General features: G+C 31.1%; 2 protein-coding genes across 2 annotated transcripts in view; one reads left to right on the top strand and one right to left on the bottom strand.

The window, feature by feature from the left end:
* LOC129984973 (uncharacterized) overlaps positions 1 to 15,910 on the bottom strand; it is a 44,311-nt gene extending 28,401 nt beyond the window's left edge. The window contains exon 1 of the mRNA XM_056094911.1: positions 15,852 to 15,910. The gene's annotated coding sequence lies outside the window, so the exon portion shown is untranslated. The remainder of the gene's footprint in view (positions 1 to 15,851) is intronic.
* LOC129984530 (amiloride-sensitive sodium channel subunit alpha-like) overlaps positions 2,097 to 19,305 on the top strand; it is a 38,817-nt gene continuing 21,608 nt past the window's right edge. Inside the window, exons 1-4 of the mRNA XM_056094431.1 lie at positions 2,097 to 2,575; positions 3,976 to 4,252; positions 8,101 to 8,240; positions 9,526 to 9,780. Coding sequence (XP_055950406.1) covers positions 2,487 to 2,575; positions 3,976 to 4,252; positions 8,101 to 8,240; positions 9,526 to 9,780 — 761 coding nt within the window. The 5' untranslated portion in view covers positions 2,097 to 2,486. The remainder of the gene's footprint in view (positions 2,576 to 3,975; positions 4,253 to 8,100; positions 8,241 to 9,525; positions 9,781 to 19,305) is intronic.

Here is a 19,305-nt window from a genome sequence, read left to right as displayed (position 1 = left end):
GCCATTGGTTTATGTCTATGCTCAAACTAACGATATTAATTTTCGAATCAGTTCTAGTTGTTGAGGTGTGGGGGCTTGTCAAGGTTTTATTTTGCAATATCTCTCAAAAAGGAAGGACAGTAGGGAAAGTAAATGACCACTAATGATAGATATTCAAAGATATCAAATGATATAAAAATTGTGAAAATCAAATCAATAACTAAGGCTGGAGAACTGGTTTCCTGGAATTTCAATTATTTTAAATATATAGATAAACAATTTTGGAATACCGTGTTAACAGAAAAGAGGTTACAGTTTAAAATTTGATTTCTACTAAGCCAGTTTTCGATTATCTGACAATAAGCCCGGACGATCGATATTCTACTTCATATATAATATACCAGAAAGTAAAAATAGTCTGCATAACAAGATTATATCAAATTTATTGAAATTCATTAAAAACTAGTTATTACTGAATAAGATTAAATTAGATCATAAAAAAAACAAGTGAAACAAGAAAAATCTATAAATGTTTTATGGTATCTCCATTATTGATGTAGAAATATTTTGGGAGTTTCTTTTAACAAGAAAAAAAAATAGAATAACCTTATTAACTAATCTTGGAATTGTCACGTGATGCAAATATATATATATATATATATATATATATATATATATATATATATATATATATATATATATATATATATATATATATCAAACTGACTTGAAATTTGTTGAATGGCGAATGGAACTCTACCTTCTTTTGCCTACAATGGTGCGTTTGTAGTTGTTTTTAATTGAGTTTCCTAACTCATTCATCAAAAAAATGGAGGTAACTTCCTTTTGGAATGACTTCGCGAAAACACCCATTTCTTAGACACCATTCACGAAGTTTTTAATCATTTTTATCAATTATTTGCATTTCTGTCTCTCTTCTAATGAATGTGAGAGTCGCGTGATGTAACACAAAATTGTTTGTGAGGCAATCAATAAATATCAAATGGCGCGAGGAATACTGATATAAAGCAAATCAAAATGTATTGTCATCAGTAAAGCTTGATTATTTCTTTGATAAAAATGCATATAGAAGCAAATATTTTGGTCATTTTAATTAATCAGAAATTAGATAAAACATGGCAGCTTTTTCCATAATAATTACCACATATATTGTCGCACAAAAATTATTTTTGCATTTTTCTTAAAACTCAAGAAAGCTATCTTTGCAACTTGCTGTTGATTACGCCTGCTTTACTTTTGGAATTGTCATAAAATATTTTTATTTTCTAATGAATGAAAAGAAATTATACAAATATTGTATAGTGTAACACAGAGAAAGTATTATTTGAACTCGAAATTTTGACCAATCTCTACGTTTGGGATCTCTCTGAATTCGAAAAAGACCTTTTTGGAACTATGCCTACTTGACTATTATTCTATAAACACAATTACTTAAAAATATTTGAATCAAGACATGGAATTCGGTATATAGTCTCTAATTCAAATCTATAGATTTCTATTAATTTTTCAACAAAATCCAGTCAGACGAAATAAGCTTCTCCAGTTGTCCAAATAAAATTTAATACGATAACTACAAAATGAAGAGAGTTAAAAGGATAAAATTTGTTGCACAAATTTTGACATCTAAAGTGCAGACATGTACCTAAATTGGAACAATTCCATCTAAGAGTTGATTGCCTATAAGTCTATATTTTTATGAGCATGCAAATGTGATAACTTTGCATGCTCATAATAAGATAAGAATTAAATATTTAAAATTGGATAAGTGAATTTTGTTACTACAACAATAATTCTGTGCCAGATTAAGCTTTTAATCAATGCACCTAAAATACATATTTTGTGTTATGGTGTTTAACCTTACCCCGGCAATTCATCACCAAAACTCGCACTCTAGTAGTCCCTTTCATAAATATTATTTGCCAGCAAAATGTGATTGATAATACACAAGTACATTTATTCGAGCATATGCGAGATGATTTCAGAGAGACCATTCCCGCTTATGTATTTGTACTTATACTTATTTATTGTACTTATTTTCAAAATGCAATATATAGATATATTAATTTGTTTTTATCTTTTCAGAATATAATATTTCTTGCTGTCTAATTCTTAACCATTATTACATTAAACATGGTTTAAATTCGAGAAAGAATCCATTCATGTAGTATCATTGTCATTTGAAAACTTAATTATGCATTTTTTACATTGTCCTGTAATTTCATATGGGCTAAGGATTCCAAATTCAAACTGCCAAACCACATTTTGACTAAGTCACGTAAGCATGAAATAACTCCACTTGACTCGGAAACACTTATGCCATTTTTCCATTGATAATCTTAGTTTCATTCGTCTTGAGTTGTTTGGCACACAGGAATTGGCATTCTCTTCTGAAGCATCACAATTGCTCAAACGAAACGTATCTTTATGATTTGCATGTGATATCTTTTACGAGAATAGAAATTCCTTGAAAAGAGCTTTGTGCCCTTATGGAGTATGAAAGACAAGAAAGATTATTTCCTTCTATTCCATTTTCAGTAGAATCTCAGAAACATCATTCGACGTTTGTTTCACGAAGGTAATTTTTTTTATTTCGATAATTTTCTTAAATATAATATTTTGAGGAAAAAAATATCTTAAATATTTTACAATATCAGTAAAAGGTGCGTAACTATTAGTAATGAAGCGGTAAGAAATTTCAATAAATAACGTGATAATTACATCATTTCTTTAGTTTTTATTTTGCTTGTTAAGAGACAATTTCGTAAAAAAGAGAAAAAAAATTCTTAGACATTTATATGGCTTATTTATTATGCACTCAAAAAGTGGGAAGTAAAATTCGATGCAATTAAGCAATCTAAAATCACACTGCGTATTTCGCTTTCTGTATTACATACTGAAACAAAAATATGTTTAATAAATTAATTTAATAGTTAAACAGAAAGAAATATGTTTTTATCTACCACTGCTGTAAAAATAATGTTTAAAGAGGAAAAATGTTTTACTTGATACTTTATAATATACTTTATTTGATATTTTTGTTATTTGATACTTAATAATTTTGAGGAATAATATATAATCATTAATAAGTAATCAATAATTAATTTTAATAAATAAAGCGATAATTTTTTACATAACAATTATATTTTCGCTTTTTTATTTTGCCTTTAATAGTAATTAATATAATCATTATTATTATTTCGCAGTTTTAAAAAATAATAATTGTCCTATGGATGTTTGATTCATTACTTCATGTTGCACTAAAAATTTACTAAGAAACTTTAATAAGTTAAGTCAAAATAATTTTATTTTATATTTCCCTTTTAATTTTTTTTATTTTTGAAGATAGTTGTTTGAGCGAAAAAAAAAGAATATTTTATTGGACTTTTGCATAATTTAGAATATACCAAAAAAATGTAAATTTAAATAAAAGCAGCTTAGAAATCTAGAATTAGTCTTTTGTTTTTACTTCGAATTTATTAAAATAAATTCGACTTACAGACAATATTTAAGAATTATATTAAAAGGAAATTCAAAAGTTCCCTTGTAGTAACTTTTTGTTTTTGTTCCATTGTTATTTATTTTTTAAAGCTGCTGCTTCTTAATATGAGTGCTTTTTGGCTGATTTCAAGTTGTATAGCTGCATCTAATCAACAGTCTGTTATTTGAATTCTGAAATATGATCATTTTTCTATTATTAGTACGTTTTGAATTAATACATTTTTGCTCCACTTAAGACTCATTATAAAAAATTGGAAGTATGTATGAAGATGTGAGATCGAACATGCAAGAAAATATTAAAATAATTTCTTGTTTCAATTTACTAAATCAGTTAAACACCGACTGTCGAATAAAGTTGTCAAAATAAATAAATAAAAGAATTAATCAGATCTGAAAAGAATTCTTATGTTTTTTAATGCATTTTGTGTTTCTTGATTTATGGAAGCGACACATTTCACAGTTTTATTTTCTCCCAAGGTCAAAAGTCGTTAGCAATTTCCACAGACCACCCCGACAGGGAAAACTACGCAAAAAACGCAGCAATGGAACTAGCAAGCGAAATCAAGATCTGCAGCAGGTGTTCGTGGGAGGTCGTTTGTCAGCTGCAGGTATCAGCCGAATTTATAGTTCTTTCGGCAAATGGCGAAAAGTCACGTGGTCGCTTATCGTCTGCGCAGCATTCCTATCCATGTGCTACATGACGTGCAAAGTTGTCATGGAATATTTCGAATACAAAAAAATAGTCGAACAAACGGTAATAACTTTTTTTCTTTTCTTTTTTAGTGATTTTGTAAATAAAATTCTTCAATTTTCTAATGGATTCAACAAATGTAGCATCACAAATACAAGAAAAACGTATCACTATTATTACACTGTTCATTAACTTGAACTTGTTTAGGAAACCCAACACTGAAATTCCTGGAGGTCTCTCTGAAAACATCCCAACTGTATGTTTATACATATTGAGTTGTTAATCACCACAATGAATGCATTTAATCATTAAAATTACATTAATAATAGACATTGAATGACTTAATTTTCATAGTTATTTTGTTTTTTGTTGATAACTAAGAAGCTTTAAATTTTTGCAATTTTATTATTGTATCTTAAATGTTAAATTAAGATTGAGGAAATGGTGCATAAAAAAATGCAAATGATTCTTTTTTGGCAAAATAATTTTAACCAATTAATGACCAAATAATTATTTTTTCTCAACAGCATTTAATGTCGTAAATCTCAAAAGGAGATTTAATTTAATTTTTAATATTGAAATATGACAAAATATCAATAGGATGTGACTAATAAAAAAACATTTTAAAAAATTCTCCAATTCAATGCCCCTTGCACATGCCTACCGCATTTTTTCTTTAATCTTAACCTGATCATTTGATATGTTAAGCTGTGATAATGACGTAACTTTAGAAAGATAAAACTGATAAATTTCAGCATGATAAAACCTATGGAAGTACACACTTGAGAAGTTAAAAATTAGGGTTGACCTGTGAACCTCAGGTCACCCTTTTTTCAATGTACAAATGCTGAGTTATTGTCCACTTTAAAATTATGAAATTGATATGCACACATAGCACTAAATTCTACCCATTGGAATCAGTATGACGTTACAAATTAGGGTTGGCCTGTGAACCTCAGGTCACCTTTTTTTCAATGTACAAATGCTGAGTTATTGTCCCCTTTAAAATTATGAAATTGATATGCACACATAGCACTAAATTCTACCCATTGGAATCAGTATGACGTTACAAATTAGGGTTGACCTGTGAACCTCAGGTCACCTTTTTTTCAATGTACAAATGCTGAGTTATTGTCCCCTTTAAAATTATGAAATTGATATGCACACATAGCACTAAATTCTACCCATTGGAATCAGTATGACGTTACAAATTAGGGTTGACCTGTCAACCTCAGGTCACCCTTTTTTCAATGTACAAATGCTGAGTTATTGTCCCCTTTAAAATTATGAAATTGATATGCACACATAGCACTAAATTCTACCCATTGGAATCAGTATGACGTTACAAATTAGGGTTGACCTGTAAACCTCAGGTCACCTTTTTTTCAATGTACAAATGCTGAGTTATTGTCCCCTTTAAAATTATGAAATTGATATGCACACATAGCACTAAATTCTACCCATTGGAATCAGTATGAAGTTACAAATTAGGGTTGACCTGTGAACCTCAGGTCACCTTTTTTTCAATGTACAAATGCTGAGTTATTGTCCACTTTAAAATTATGAAATTGATATGCACACATAGCACTAAATTCTACCCATTGGAATCAGTATGAAGTTACAAATTAGGGTTGACCTGTGAACCTCAGGTCACCCTTTTTTCAATGTACAAATGCTGAGTTATTGTCCACTTTAAAATTATGAAATTGATATGCACACATAGCACTGAATTCTACCCATTGGAATCAGTATGAAGTTACAAATTAGGGTTGACCTGTGAACCTCAGGTCACCCTTTTTTCAATGTACAAATGCTGAGTTATTGTCCACTTTAAAATTATGAAATTGATATGCACACATAGCACTAAATTCTACCCATTGGAATCAGTATGACGTTACAAATTAGGGTTGACCTGTGAACCTCAGGTCACCTTTTTTCAATGTACAAATGCTGAGTTATTGTCCCCTTTAAAATTATGAAATTGATATGCACACATAGCACTAAATTCTACCCATTGGAATCAGTATGACGTTACAAATTAGGGTTGACCTGTGAACCTCAGGTCACCCTTTTTTCAATGTACAAATGCTGAGTTATTGTCCCCTTTAAAATTATGAAATTGATATGCACACATAGCACTAAATTCTACCCATTGGAATCAGTATGACGTTACAAATTAGGGTTGACCTGTAAACCTCAGGTCACCTTTTTTTCAATGTACAAATGCTGAGTTATTGTCCCCTTTAAAATTATGAAATTGATATGCACACATAGCACTAAATTCTACCCATTGGAATCAGTATGAAGTTACAAATTAGGGTTGACCTGTGAACCTCAGGTCACCTTTTTTTCAATGTACAAATGCTGAGTTATTGTCCACTTTAAAATTATGAAATTGATATGCACACATAGCACTAAATTCTACCCATTGGAATCAGTATGAAGTTACAAATTAGGGTTGACCTGTGAACCTCAGGTCACCCTTTTTTCAATGTACAAATGCTGAGTTATTGTCCACTTTAAAATTATGAAATTGATATGCACACATAGCACTAAATTCTACCCATTGGAATCAGTATGACGTTACAAATTAGGGTTGACCTGTGAACCTCAGGTCACCTTTTTTTCAATGTACAAATGCTGAGTTATTGTCCACTTTAAAATTATGAAATTGATATGCACACATAGCACTGAATTCTACCCATTGGAATCAGTATGAAGTTACAAATTAGGGTTGACCTGTGAACCTCAGGTCACCCTTTTTTCAATGTACAAATGCTGAGTTATTGTCCACTTTAAAATTATGAAATTGATATGCACACATAGCACTAAATTCTACCCATTGGAATCAGTATGACGTTACAAATTAGGGTTGACCTGTAAACCTCAGGTCACCTTTTTTTCAATGTACAAATGCTGAGTTATTGTCCCCTTTAAAATTATGAAATTGATATGCACACATAGCACTAAATTCTACCCATTGGAATCAGTATGAAGTTACAAATTAGGGTTGACCTGTGAACCTCAGGTCACCTTTTTTTCAATGTACAAATGCTGAGTTATTGTCCACTTTAAAATTATGAAATTGATATGCACACATAGCACTAAATTCTACCCATTGGAATCAGTATGAAGTTACAAATTAGGGTTGACCTGTGAACCTCAGGTCACCCTTTTTTCAATGTACAAATGCTGAGTTATTGTCCACTTTAAAATTATGAAATTGATATGCACACATAGCACTAAATTCTACCCATTGGAATCAGTATGACGTTACAAATTAGGGTTGAACTGTGAACCTCAGGTCACCTTTTTTTCAATGTACAAATGCTGAGTTATTGTCCACTTTAAAATTATGAAATTGATATGCACACATAGCACTGAATTCTACCCATTGGAATCAGTATGAAGTTACAAATTAGGGTTGACCTGTGAACCTCAGGTCACCCTTTTTTCAATGTACAAATGCTGAGTTATTGTCCACTTTAAAATTATGAAATTGATATGCACACATAGCACTGAATTCTACCCATTGGAATCAGTATGAAGTTACAAATTAGGGTTGACCTGTGAACCTCAGGTCACCTTTTTTTCAATGTACAAATGCTGAGTTATTGTCCACTTTAAAATTACGAAATTGATATGCACACATAGCACTAAATTCTACCTAATTCTAATATTTTATGAATATGTATTTTAAATAGTTATTATATGATAAATAGATGTACAACCTGATATTTGCTAAATTATTAGCAAATTGCAAGCATTTTCATAAGTTATTCAAACATAATAATAAATGTATTACCTGTATTCAATTACCTGCATAAATGTATTCAAATAAATATACTAGAAGGTCAAGTAAAGAACTCACCGATCTTCTCTCAACATCATTTTTATTGGCATATTTTCAGGGAGTAATTTTAGGTAAATTGGAATTTCCAGCCGTCACCATCTGTAGTCCTGCAGCCATACCTAAATCCCCTACGGATATTGTTGGAGTCGAAAGTCTCTTGAAACTTCAGTACTTCTTGGAATCTACTGGAAAACTGAGGTATTGATTGATTGATATTTCATTTCTTGCAGGGAAAGCAATCTGCAATATGTGGATGATAGTCTTTTTTTACGATGCTTATAAACAAGGGGTTATCAAAAAGTTTTCCAAATCAAATTTTATTTCTTTTGTCAAGAAACTACTTTCTTTATTTAAGTGAGTATTCTAACATAGTCAAAACAGCCATTTTGTCCCGCATTCTTGCCAGCTTGTCTGAATGTATCAGACAAGACATAAATTCAAATGATAAAAAACTTATTATTACCAATATATTACCAAATCAGCTATAAAATATGTAAGAAATTGAAACAAAAAAAATCATATACTGCAGTAATTCACATGTCAAATTAAAGGTTTATAAAACAATCATTTTTTTTTAATTCATCAACTATTATTTTTGTGATTGAAATGTTAATTTTATGAAAATAATTTAATTATTTATTATTTCCTTGTATCCCTTCAGTCCCTTTTAGACCAAGTCATGCAATATAATAAATAGCAGAATGCACTAAATTATGTTATAATGATATATATTGTATATAGTAGAATTTAATTTTTATAAGGAATTTATTTATTTGCCTACAAAAAGCATTAACTTTTTCATAACTACTTAGATTATAAGAAGTTTTAGAATATTTTCAAACATTTTATATTAAGATAAAGTTTGAGTTTATGTTTGTTAAAGGGTTAAAATAAACAGAAAAAATTCAAAAAAAATATTTATAGCAATTGTTACGGAAAAATTCCGTCTACAGAGTGAAAAGTTCAGCAGGCTCATTTATGAATAGCAACACTTTTTTCTTAACAAAAACGCGAAGCTTTCATAAAACAGAAACGAAACATACACAAAGTAGCACTTTGAGATATCAGCAAAATACAAGCTGCAAATCGTTATCAAGCAATCACAACAGTATGAATCTTGTAGAAGCGTGTCCTGAAAAATCAACAATCCAAAGAAAGAACTCACTCGACTATTCGTCTGAGCTCAACTCTAATGACTTTAGATCTTTCTCACAGCTTGTTATAATGGAGTTTCTAGATGGATATTGTATCTTCGCTTCTAATCTAAATATCACCATAACTCCAGTAGTTTCTGGATTTTTTTTCTTTTTAACCAATGTTGGGGATCATTAACACGGCATGCATTCAGCATCCATTAGAGCTATTCATTAAACTTTTTTCCTTACAATGAAATTAACCTCACTGGGAAACTTTAATTCAAAATCGTATCATTATTAACAATTTCCATAATAGTTTCAAATTTATTTATTTACTTTATCCTAAGGTTTCCTACAGAAGCAAGGAATGCTTGCGACTACCATCCGGCTTGTGAATGGTCCTGGTTCCATAATCGCTGCAGATGCAGTTCAAATCCCTGTGAAGCCGAATTCTGTGATAATGAAGTTCCGTTGTGCTCCTGTGCCCACTTGATGTGCGAGTATTATCCACAAGTGTGTTTTAGTTATCAAAATAGTTCAGTAGCAGAGGCTGAAGAATCATGTTTTTGCCAGAATGCCGGAAATGACAGTCACAATCCTTTGTAAAAGACTCTTTTTATTCGAAATAACATGTTGCTTTCCAGATACATAGAGAGTCCACTCTAATCGAAACACAATATCTAATTTTTAAACCGTTACATTTATCCATATATTTCCAAATGTAAAGGTGTTGTAAATGACGTAAAAAAATATATTTTATATTATTTGAGCTAATAACTGCATTAATGAAAAAATCACGATGTTTACATTTTCTTATTCTGCTCCAATTCTATTTGCAATTTTTAATGAAACATTTTGAGCACACTAATATTTAAAAAAAAAAAAAAAAAAAAAAAAAGCTCCATTCTTCTGTCGCTAAAACTGACCGATTTGTGAAGCATTATTGAATCATTAAATTCCAGATAGTTAGCGTATCAACGCATAGCACCTTCTCGAAGGAGCCTTTGGTTGGTCAAAGATAATGAAATTCAAACCTTCATAACTCGGCCAGATTTTGTAGTAGCTGAGAGAAACATGTTTTACACGTTATACGTCGAAAATATTTTACTAAATAGAATTCATAGGACACCGAGGGACGAGGATACAAAACTATTTAGATTTCATAATTTTTTTCATCAGAACATTTATTTCATTTCATTATTTAGAGTATTTTTTTCAACTGGAAGTAATCACTACCAATTATGAATTAGTTTTAGTGCCACGATTAGAGTGGATTCTCTTTATATTTAGTTAATGCCAAGATCTGAAATAAGAATTCTTGTTTTTATTCATTTAAACTATAATATATAATAATGTAATTGTATATTATGCTAAAATATACAATAATTTTATTTCTATCTTTATAAAGGCTATTCGCAGTTTTAATCATGTGAACATGATATTGTTTTCGCTTTAGGTTTTTGGAACCTAATGTGAAAGCAACAAATTGTTGAAACCTCAAAATGTGAAGGCAACAAATTTGCTGATAATCTCTTTTTTTTTTTTTTTTTTTTTTGGAGTCGGCTTTCACACTATAGCTTTTGAAATATCTATCGTCTGCTAATGAAGTTTTATTTTGGAGTCGGCTTTCATAGTATAGTTTTTCCATTATCTATCTTCTGCTAATGTAATATTTCCCTTGGAAATCACAGTGTTATTGCCTAACTCGCGCAAAGTTTTTAAAAAATAAACCAAACTAGTTAAAATATAGTTTGTTTAATCAATAAAGATTGTTGTTTCAAGGATAATTTCAACTAATTAAAATAGGGTTATTAAAAAAATGCAGAAGGTTGTCACTTTTGGCGATTCATTGCCAACTAAAGTTACAACTTAATTTCCAAATTATACTTTCTCTGAATTCTTACGAATTGCCTTAATTAATTTAAATAATTAACCAGTTTAAACCGGTTTGAAACAATTATGAGACTATCAGATTACGCATGCGTTGATATTTAAAAAAACGATGGGTTTTTTCATCTCAAAATCGGTTAAGCTCCAAAACTGTTTGCCAGCTAGAAAAATTGAAAGTGAAAGTTTATATATATATATATATATATATGTGTGTGTGTGTGTGTGTGTGTGTGTGGGAAAAGGCAACGACCAGCATTAATATGTGAAATATATTTGTTAAGATTAAAGTACAAAGGACAAAACATTACTACATAGAACATAAAAGATACATGAGCGTGAGCTACACGTCTTGCAGTCTCACTGCCTAACTCTCGTCTGCCAATAATGGCGGGAAAGCATCACGTGATTAATGACGTGACGCAACATGGCCAGCATGGCGCCATACAGGATACGGGATCTGTCAGCGCTTCCCACATCGGCCATCATGACAGGATAGGCGACCTCGCCTTATGGTATACAGTACAATGAAGCAAATATATAAAACAAACAGCAAATACAGGAAAATAATTTGTAAAATTGAAATATTCACAAGATAAAACAAATAAAATAGTCATACCATCCGTGACAGCATAAGTATATAGCAATACAATAGCGTGCACTGGAAATATCGAATAACTAACTAAAAATAAAAATAATATTAGTGTTGAACATATAAAAATATAAAAACACAAAATAAACAGAGAAAAAAAAATCAAAGTCTATATCGTCCAAATATACACACACAAAAAGAAGGAAAATAGTTCTCTTTCTCTTTAAGTAGTGTTCAGTGTTTTCTTTTGAAACACAATTCAAGTGATATGTTCTATATTGCTGGACCATGGTTTCATATATTCTTCACAAGTTGAAGTTTTTGATGGTCCATCGAAGAAATCATACTTTTCAACATCGTATGTGTCGTTTGCTTTAATTTTGATCACTTTATATGGTCCGAGAAATTTTTGTTTCAATTTCAGACCAGGGCCAAATTGAGTGCGCTTGATTGCGACGAGATCATTCAATTGAAATTTTTGAGCATGTTTCCTACGCAGATTGTAGGTACGGCGATTTTCTTCTTGGATTTTGAGGATTTGTTGTTTTGCATCTTTACGGAGCTCATCACGCTGTTGGAGAAATGCAGACTGGATCTCTTCGTTGACGATTTCGAGGATTTTTATATCATGCTCAGATTTCATTTTAGTTCCAAACAGAATTTCGAATGGAGTAGAATTGATACTTCGTTGAAATGTAGAATTAATAATTTGCTGAACGGAAGCAACATGGCTATACCATTTCTCAGGGTTTTCTATGGATAGCTTGGTGAGTACAGATATGATAGTAGAATTTAGTCTTTCTACCTGACCGTTTGATCTAGGAAGTCCAGCTGTAATATGCTCATCTGTCTGTTGAGCTTTGAAAATGTGAAGATTGACACAGTCTTGAATGATCATGCAGCATGGGCTTCGGCTAAGAGCGTCGACATGAGTCATCTTTGAACCGGTTCGATGCTCTATTTCGTAGTCAAAATCCTGAAGGTATAATGCCCATCGCGAAATGCGGGAATTCATTTCTTTTTTATTTAACGTTTTGACGAATGCATTACAGTCAGTGATAATTTTAAAGTGTGATCCGAGGATGTAAATTCGGAATTTTTTAAGAGCTTCTACAATGGCGAGTACCTCCAGTTCATAGCTGGTGTATTTTCTTTCGCTGTCAGACGTTTTCTTGGACATATAATACACTGGATGGAATTTGTTATCATCTTTGGATTTTTGTAGTAGGACTGCCCCCAAGCCATCAATTGACGCGTCTGTATGAATTTCAATGGGACTGCCTTGATTAAAAATAGTTAAAACGGGTTTATCAGAAAGTAACTGTTTTAAGAGTAAAAACGCAGTTTTTTGCTGAGCTTGAAATAGAAAGGGGCTGTCCTTACGAAGAAGATCACTAAGTGGTTTTAGTAGAGTATGAGGGAATAAATTTTCTAAAGTATCCCGTAAGACCTAGAAAACGTTGTACGTCTTTTGCATTTTTTAACTCAGGATAATTAAGAACGGCTTTAGTTTTGGAGGGTGAAGGGAGCAATTTGCCGTGTTCTACTACGTGACCCAAAAATTCAATCTGACTATGCAAAAATTGACATTTTTTAAAGTTTATATCTAGTCCATAATCGCGAGCTACTTTTAGAACAGTGTTAAGGCGTTCGAGAGCCTCAGATTCATTATTTGCGGGAATGACGATGTCATCCATATACGGGAGGACAATGCCTTTTGCAATAAGATCACGAAAAACGGCATTTATGTATCGCATAAAGACAGGAGGACATGAACTTAAACCGAATGGCATATAACGGAATTGAAATTGACCTGTATTTGTGACGAAACTGGTGTAACAACGACTTTTTTCTTTTACCGGCACATGAAAAAATCCGTTACGCAAATCGAGAGTACTGAAAATTTTAGCATTTTGAAGACGATCTAAAATGTCATCAATTAATGGTAGTGGATAATGGTCTTTAACTAATTTACGATTTAATTTTCTATAATCTATACAGACTCTATGTTTTCCATCTTTCTTACGAACTACGACAACTTGACTAGCATAGGGTGAAGAACATGGTTCTATAATTCCATTTTTTAACCACTCGTCTATCTGCGCATTTACTATATCACGTTCGGCAAAGGGTAAACGTCGAGGAGAGTGGAAAATTGGCTCATCGTCAGTAAGCGTTATATCAAGTGCGATGTTCGTGGTTTTAGTTTTGTTAGGTTTATAGGCTAACAAAATCTGTTCAACCTCATTGCGAGTTTGTTTAGAAATATTCGGACCTATATCAAACGTGGGAGTTTCGGCAGAAATAGCCATTATAAAACTGTCAGTTTCAACAGGATCATCAGATTTAGAAATTTTGGAAAATACAACACCGTCAGGTTTAATTGTCAAATTTGCCTGATTTATTACGTCGCAACCTATTATTAGGTCATAAGTAGTACAATTATTAGGTACCACAGAAATAAAAACAGGAAAACTTTGTTTGTCAATAATAATTTCAGATTCAAAGGAACCTATTATTTTAGTTTGGGAAAAACCGAATCCAGTTAGTGTCATCTTGTTATTCGTCAACGGCGGCGATCCTAGTTTAATCCATGCAGAATGTTTGAGAAGTGTCGAAAAACTACCAGTATCGACTAATCCGGAAAGTGTATTATTAAGAATAACAACCTCTTTATGCATATTCGACGGAGAATGCAATAAATGTAAAGTGTTGACATTATCACGTGGGGTAGAACTGTCATTCCGAGTAGTACGGTGACAATCGGAAGATTTATGTCCGAAAAGATTACAAGAAAGACATTTAGGACCACGATTACGATTAGGGCAAGACTTTGAAATATATCCAAAATCGTTACAATTAAAACAACGCATGTTACTGTTAGTCGGATTACTAAAATTCGATTTTGATTCTCTTTGTTGGACAGGGATTTTATGTATTGTATCACGTCTTTGGCCGTCATTAGCATATCTAGAATACGACATCTTTGAATTATTTGCGTTCATTGCACTTACGATAGTTTCGAAAATTCGTAATTTTTCTTTAAACTCAGAATAACATTTTGCACCATAAAGAATAATTTTATCAGAAGGGGAACCCTGTATCCCATTTATTGTGTATTGAATAACAGAACATTCATCAATAAGAGTTTCAGACTGATTCGCAATTTCACGCATGGCAATAAAATATTGCATAAAAGTTTCATTCGAGCGCATTTTACGTCTTTCTAGTTGTTTATGTATTTCAATCGAAGTTACTTTATCGGAAAATTCATTAATTAATGCCCTTTTAAAAGCTTGATAGGAATTTAGATTTCTTTGGGAGAATAAAAAAGATTTAGCAGTACCGGAAACTAACCTCTTTGCAAAGATTAATTTTTGTTGTTCGCTTAAAGAAGGAAAAAGCGAAAAATTCTCTTCAACATCACAAAAAAAACTTTTAATCGAATAGGGATCATTTCCTGTGAAGTTTCTACAACTAACACAGAGATCGCGTAATAAAAAACAAAACTGAAGGTTTATTTCATTCATCGTTTGTTTATTCGAGGGATCATTTTCGAGTGATTCCCTTTTGGCGCCAGTAATTAATGCCTGACTGTTATTTATTAATGTTTCGTCTGAAGTTACGGGGATGGGGAAGGAAGAATTATTACCCGTATTACTCATAGAGTTGTTATTAATAGATGAACTTTCGGTTTGAGAAACCTTTTGAGGAGACAAAGGTTTTTCTTCTGTTTCCGATAAAAAACTAGTATCTAGCGAGTTCTGAAATTCATTTAAATTTGTTAGGGCTTTAAAAATATTTTCACACATAGCATCTTTGTCGGTCTCAGTTACTTCTAAGTGTAATAAATTAGAAACGGAGATAAAATCAGATAAAGAAAAAATCTTCAGCAATTCTTGTTTATGTTTTTCTACATCTAAATTTTCAAATCTTTCAAAATTTCTCATTCTTTTTCGAGAAGAATGGTCAAAATTACTGTAACCTAACACAGAGTTAAGCAATTTTACGGAATTAGTTTTTGCATATTTAAGGGAGTTAGCGATTAATTCAATATCGCCTAGTTTTAAAGACATTGTAATGAATTAAAACAGAACTAATGCACATTCACTCGGGATTAAAATTTAAAGGGAGAATGGAATAAAGTAACGTACTATACTATAAATTACAAACTTGGGAAAAAATTGCGCCTACCTGGTTGGGAGCAGTCGAATTATTCACTCTTAAAAGTTCCTTTTTTTTAAAGCAGCCAGTATATGTCAGCACAGTTGCACAAGAACACGAAGTACTTGAACCTTTAACGTTTCCACTTGAATCATATCCATCCAAAACGTGCACTAACGTCCATTCACCAGTCCAGTAAAATATCCACGGCAAAAATCCACTCTTATCAAAATTTTTAGTATCAATTTAACGTCTTAAATTGTACTAACGTCCACAGCTCTTTCAACAATTTGGCGGGATTTGCTAGAGGTATTCACGAGAAAGGCCGAGCCCCCAAAAATGTGGGAAAAGGCAACGACCAGCATTAATATGTGAAATATATTTGTTAAGATTAAAGTACAAAGGACAAAACATTACTACATAGAACATAAAAGATACATGAGCGTGAGCTACACGTCTTGCAGTCTCACTGCCTAACTCTCGTCTGCCAATAATGGCGGGAAAGCATCACGTGATTAATGACGTGACGCAACATGGCCAGCATGGCGCCATACAGGATACGGGATCTGTCAGCGCTTCCCACATATATATATATATATATATATATATAGAGAGAGAGAGAGAGAGAGAGAGAGGGGGGGGGGAGAGACAAAAGTCTCGTGATTGTTTCAAACCGGTTTAAACTGGTTAATGATTTAAATTAATTAAGAAAAATGATAACTTAAAAAATAATATTGTTCTCACATGATAACTTGAAATTTGCGATAGTAGATTTCATTTTTTTATAATGTTTTTATGAAACACATAAGCGTTTGGCCGAAATATTTTCCAGTCCTTATTAAATTGTACTTATTAAATTATGTAGAAAGTATTTTTTAAATTACGCTTTACAGTACTTATTCAATTATGCAACTATGCCTTCGCAATTTAATTATGAAACAGCGAGAGCAATAAACAAGAAATAAATTTTTAGATTACTAATCGATTGTTGGATTTTTCCCCAAAATCGGTTTTTGAAAATAATCCTATTCTCTGATGTTCTAAATCCATGGAATCACTATGTTTAATACCGAACAAATAAAACTGTTAATAGTGATGGGGAAAATATTCAAAATTTTTCAATTAATTAAAAAAGGAGTCCCTAAAATATCTTTAAAAAATGTTGAACTCGATGTTTTAATTTTTTACGAGAAATATTTATTTCTAATAATTGTAACAAAAACTATTTTTCAGAGTTTCTTTTGAAATCTATAAGCACATAGGAGCACCTGTTACATAAGTAATCATTAGTATAGTCGTCTGTACCATTTTATATAGTGTCAAAATTAGTTGTCAATAGCTTTAGTGTCAGAATCATTAATTTCATTTTTATTAGCAGCAAATATTTGAATCTTATACCTTTGATAAATTCTACACTATAAATCTTATATGCTTGACTTTCCTTTTACATGCTTTTTCCTCACTTATTGTAAATTTTGAATTTTTTTTTTTATCGTTTTATTTCTTGATGTAATAGAATTCAGAAGTTGCATTTGCTTGAATAATTTCGTTGTTAATATAATTTTTTTAATTCTTTAATGGTCAATTAAATTTTGTTTCTGTATTAGAAACGCTTTCAGTCATTGAATTTGAAAAAAAAAAATATTACAAAATTCCTTTACATTTATAATAAGCTATGAAATACATTAAAGAATGAAAAGCAGAGAGTAATAAGCCTGTTTTTATCATAAAATATCTTTTTTCTAAAATCAGAATGTGAAAATCTCAAAAGAATAATTCGTTGAAAATAATATTATGGGGAAATCGAGCTATATTAAATACTAGCCGCCTTTGGCGACCAGCCGGTTCGCCAATCTTAATGTTCGTTTAAATTTTAATAATTAAATAGGTTGAACCGGAGTTTAACCCCCTTCTTCGCCAAGTTGCGATAACGCGCCAAAGCTGGCAATCTTTATTATGCACTATAATTGAACATTTGCTCCTTTGCTTTTGAATATTTCGCAAGGCCGTTGTTGGCGATTTTTAAAAATTGCTCCTAGCAGGGGGTTAAACTCCGGTCATACCATTAAATATTTTACGCAATTTCAACTTTAATAGATTCTTCAGCAAAATATTTTAAAACTTCAAATTTTGATAGTCATATAATGCACTCCTAATATTATAAAGGCCTTCAGTCATAACGTGATATGTATCTCTCTCATTTTCTGTAACCCCTCGTAGAATTTATGCTTTAAATTAAAGTGTAAATGATTAATCTGCAATTAATATAATAATATTTTTTACTGAAACAAAGCATTTTTTTTAATAATATGATTACTGATAATAGAGTCACTGAGCGTTTAAACTTTATGGGCACTAAAGAATATCTTTCTTAATTTATGTAATATCTCAAGAATTTGTCAACAAAAATTTCTCAGATTCATCATGAACAGATCGATTCATTAATAATGTTTAATTTTAAATGCACCAAACACTAAGAAAATAAAATGAATCGTTTAAAATAATCGGTCGAAAACAGATTTAAAAAAACTACTTAAAAAACGATGTACTTAAAACTATAAGCATATACAAAAAAAGTATATGACTAACATAAATACAATTTAATTACAAAAGCATGCAATTAACCTAAAAATAATTTAAATCATCCGTTCGTTGTCATGTCAACAGTCAGAAAACAATGCGCATGCGTGAATTTTCTTCGCCAGTTACGTTAACGCAAATGCATGAATTTTTCTACGCCAGTTGGGGTAACGCTATGCAGATTATACATTTTTAATTTCCTTTATTCTGTGTTATTTTAATTCAAAAGTACTTCAGAATGAATCTGAAACATGGATTAATTAACAATGTTTAATTTTAAATGCATAAAACATGAAGAAAATAAACAGAATCGTTTGAAATAATCCGCCGAAAAATGTTAACCCTAGCCTAATTCTGTTGGGAGAAAAAAATAACTGAAGCCTTACTCATTTGGCGGTGTGGAAAATGGAAGATTTTTTTGGCGGGAAAGTTAGTTTTTAACTAATAATTGAAATTCTAATTAAAATTTCAAAAAAAGGGACCCCAGGTGCACATTCCCGACCTCTAAGGTATACATGTGCCAAATTTGATAGCTGTATGTCAAATGACCTGGCCTGTAGAACGCCAACACACACACACACACACATTGAGCTTTATTATAAGTATAGATTACAAGACAGGAAATTCCCAAACATTCATTAAAAATTAAAAATGTAATATAAATGTGATTAAAATTCCAATTTACGTATAGATTTCTATCAATATCTCGTGCTTTTACTATCTTTATATCACCATCAGATTTTTTTATAAAATATTTTCTCCTACTTTATAGTATCCTAGCAAAATCCAATAACTTTAATGTCTATAAATAATTTATCAATTTAAAACATCATTATTTCTTTAATTTTCACAATTTCCCTTCGAGCTTTTTTTTATTAAATATTGCGAAGTAAAATCTTTATTA

This window comes from Argiope bruennichi, chromosome 9 (assembly GCF_947563725.1).
Source record: "Argiope bruennichi chromosome 9, qqArgBrue1.1, whole genome shotgun sequence".
NCBI classification, from domain to species: domain Eukaryota; kingdom Metazoa; phylum Arthropoda; class Arachnida; order Araneae; family Araneidae; genus Argiope; species Argiope bruennichi.
Note: the sequence above shows the minus strand (reverse complement) of the source record. Positions and strands in the feature narration are given on the sequence as shown.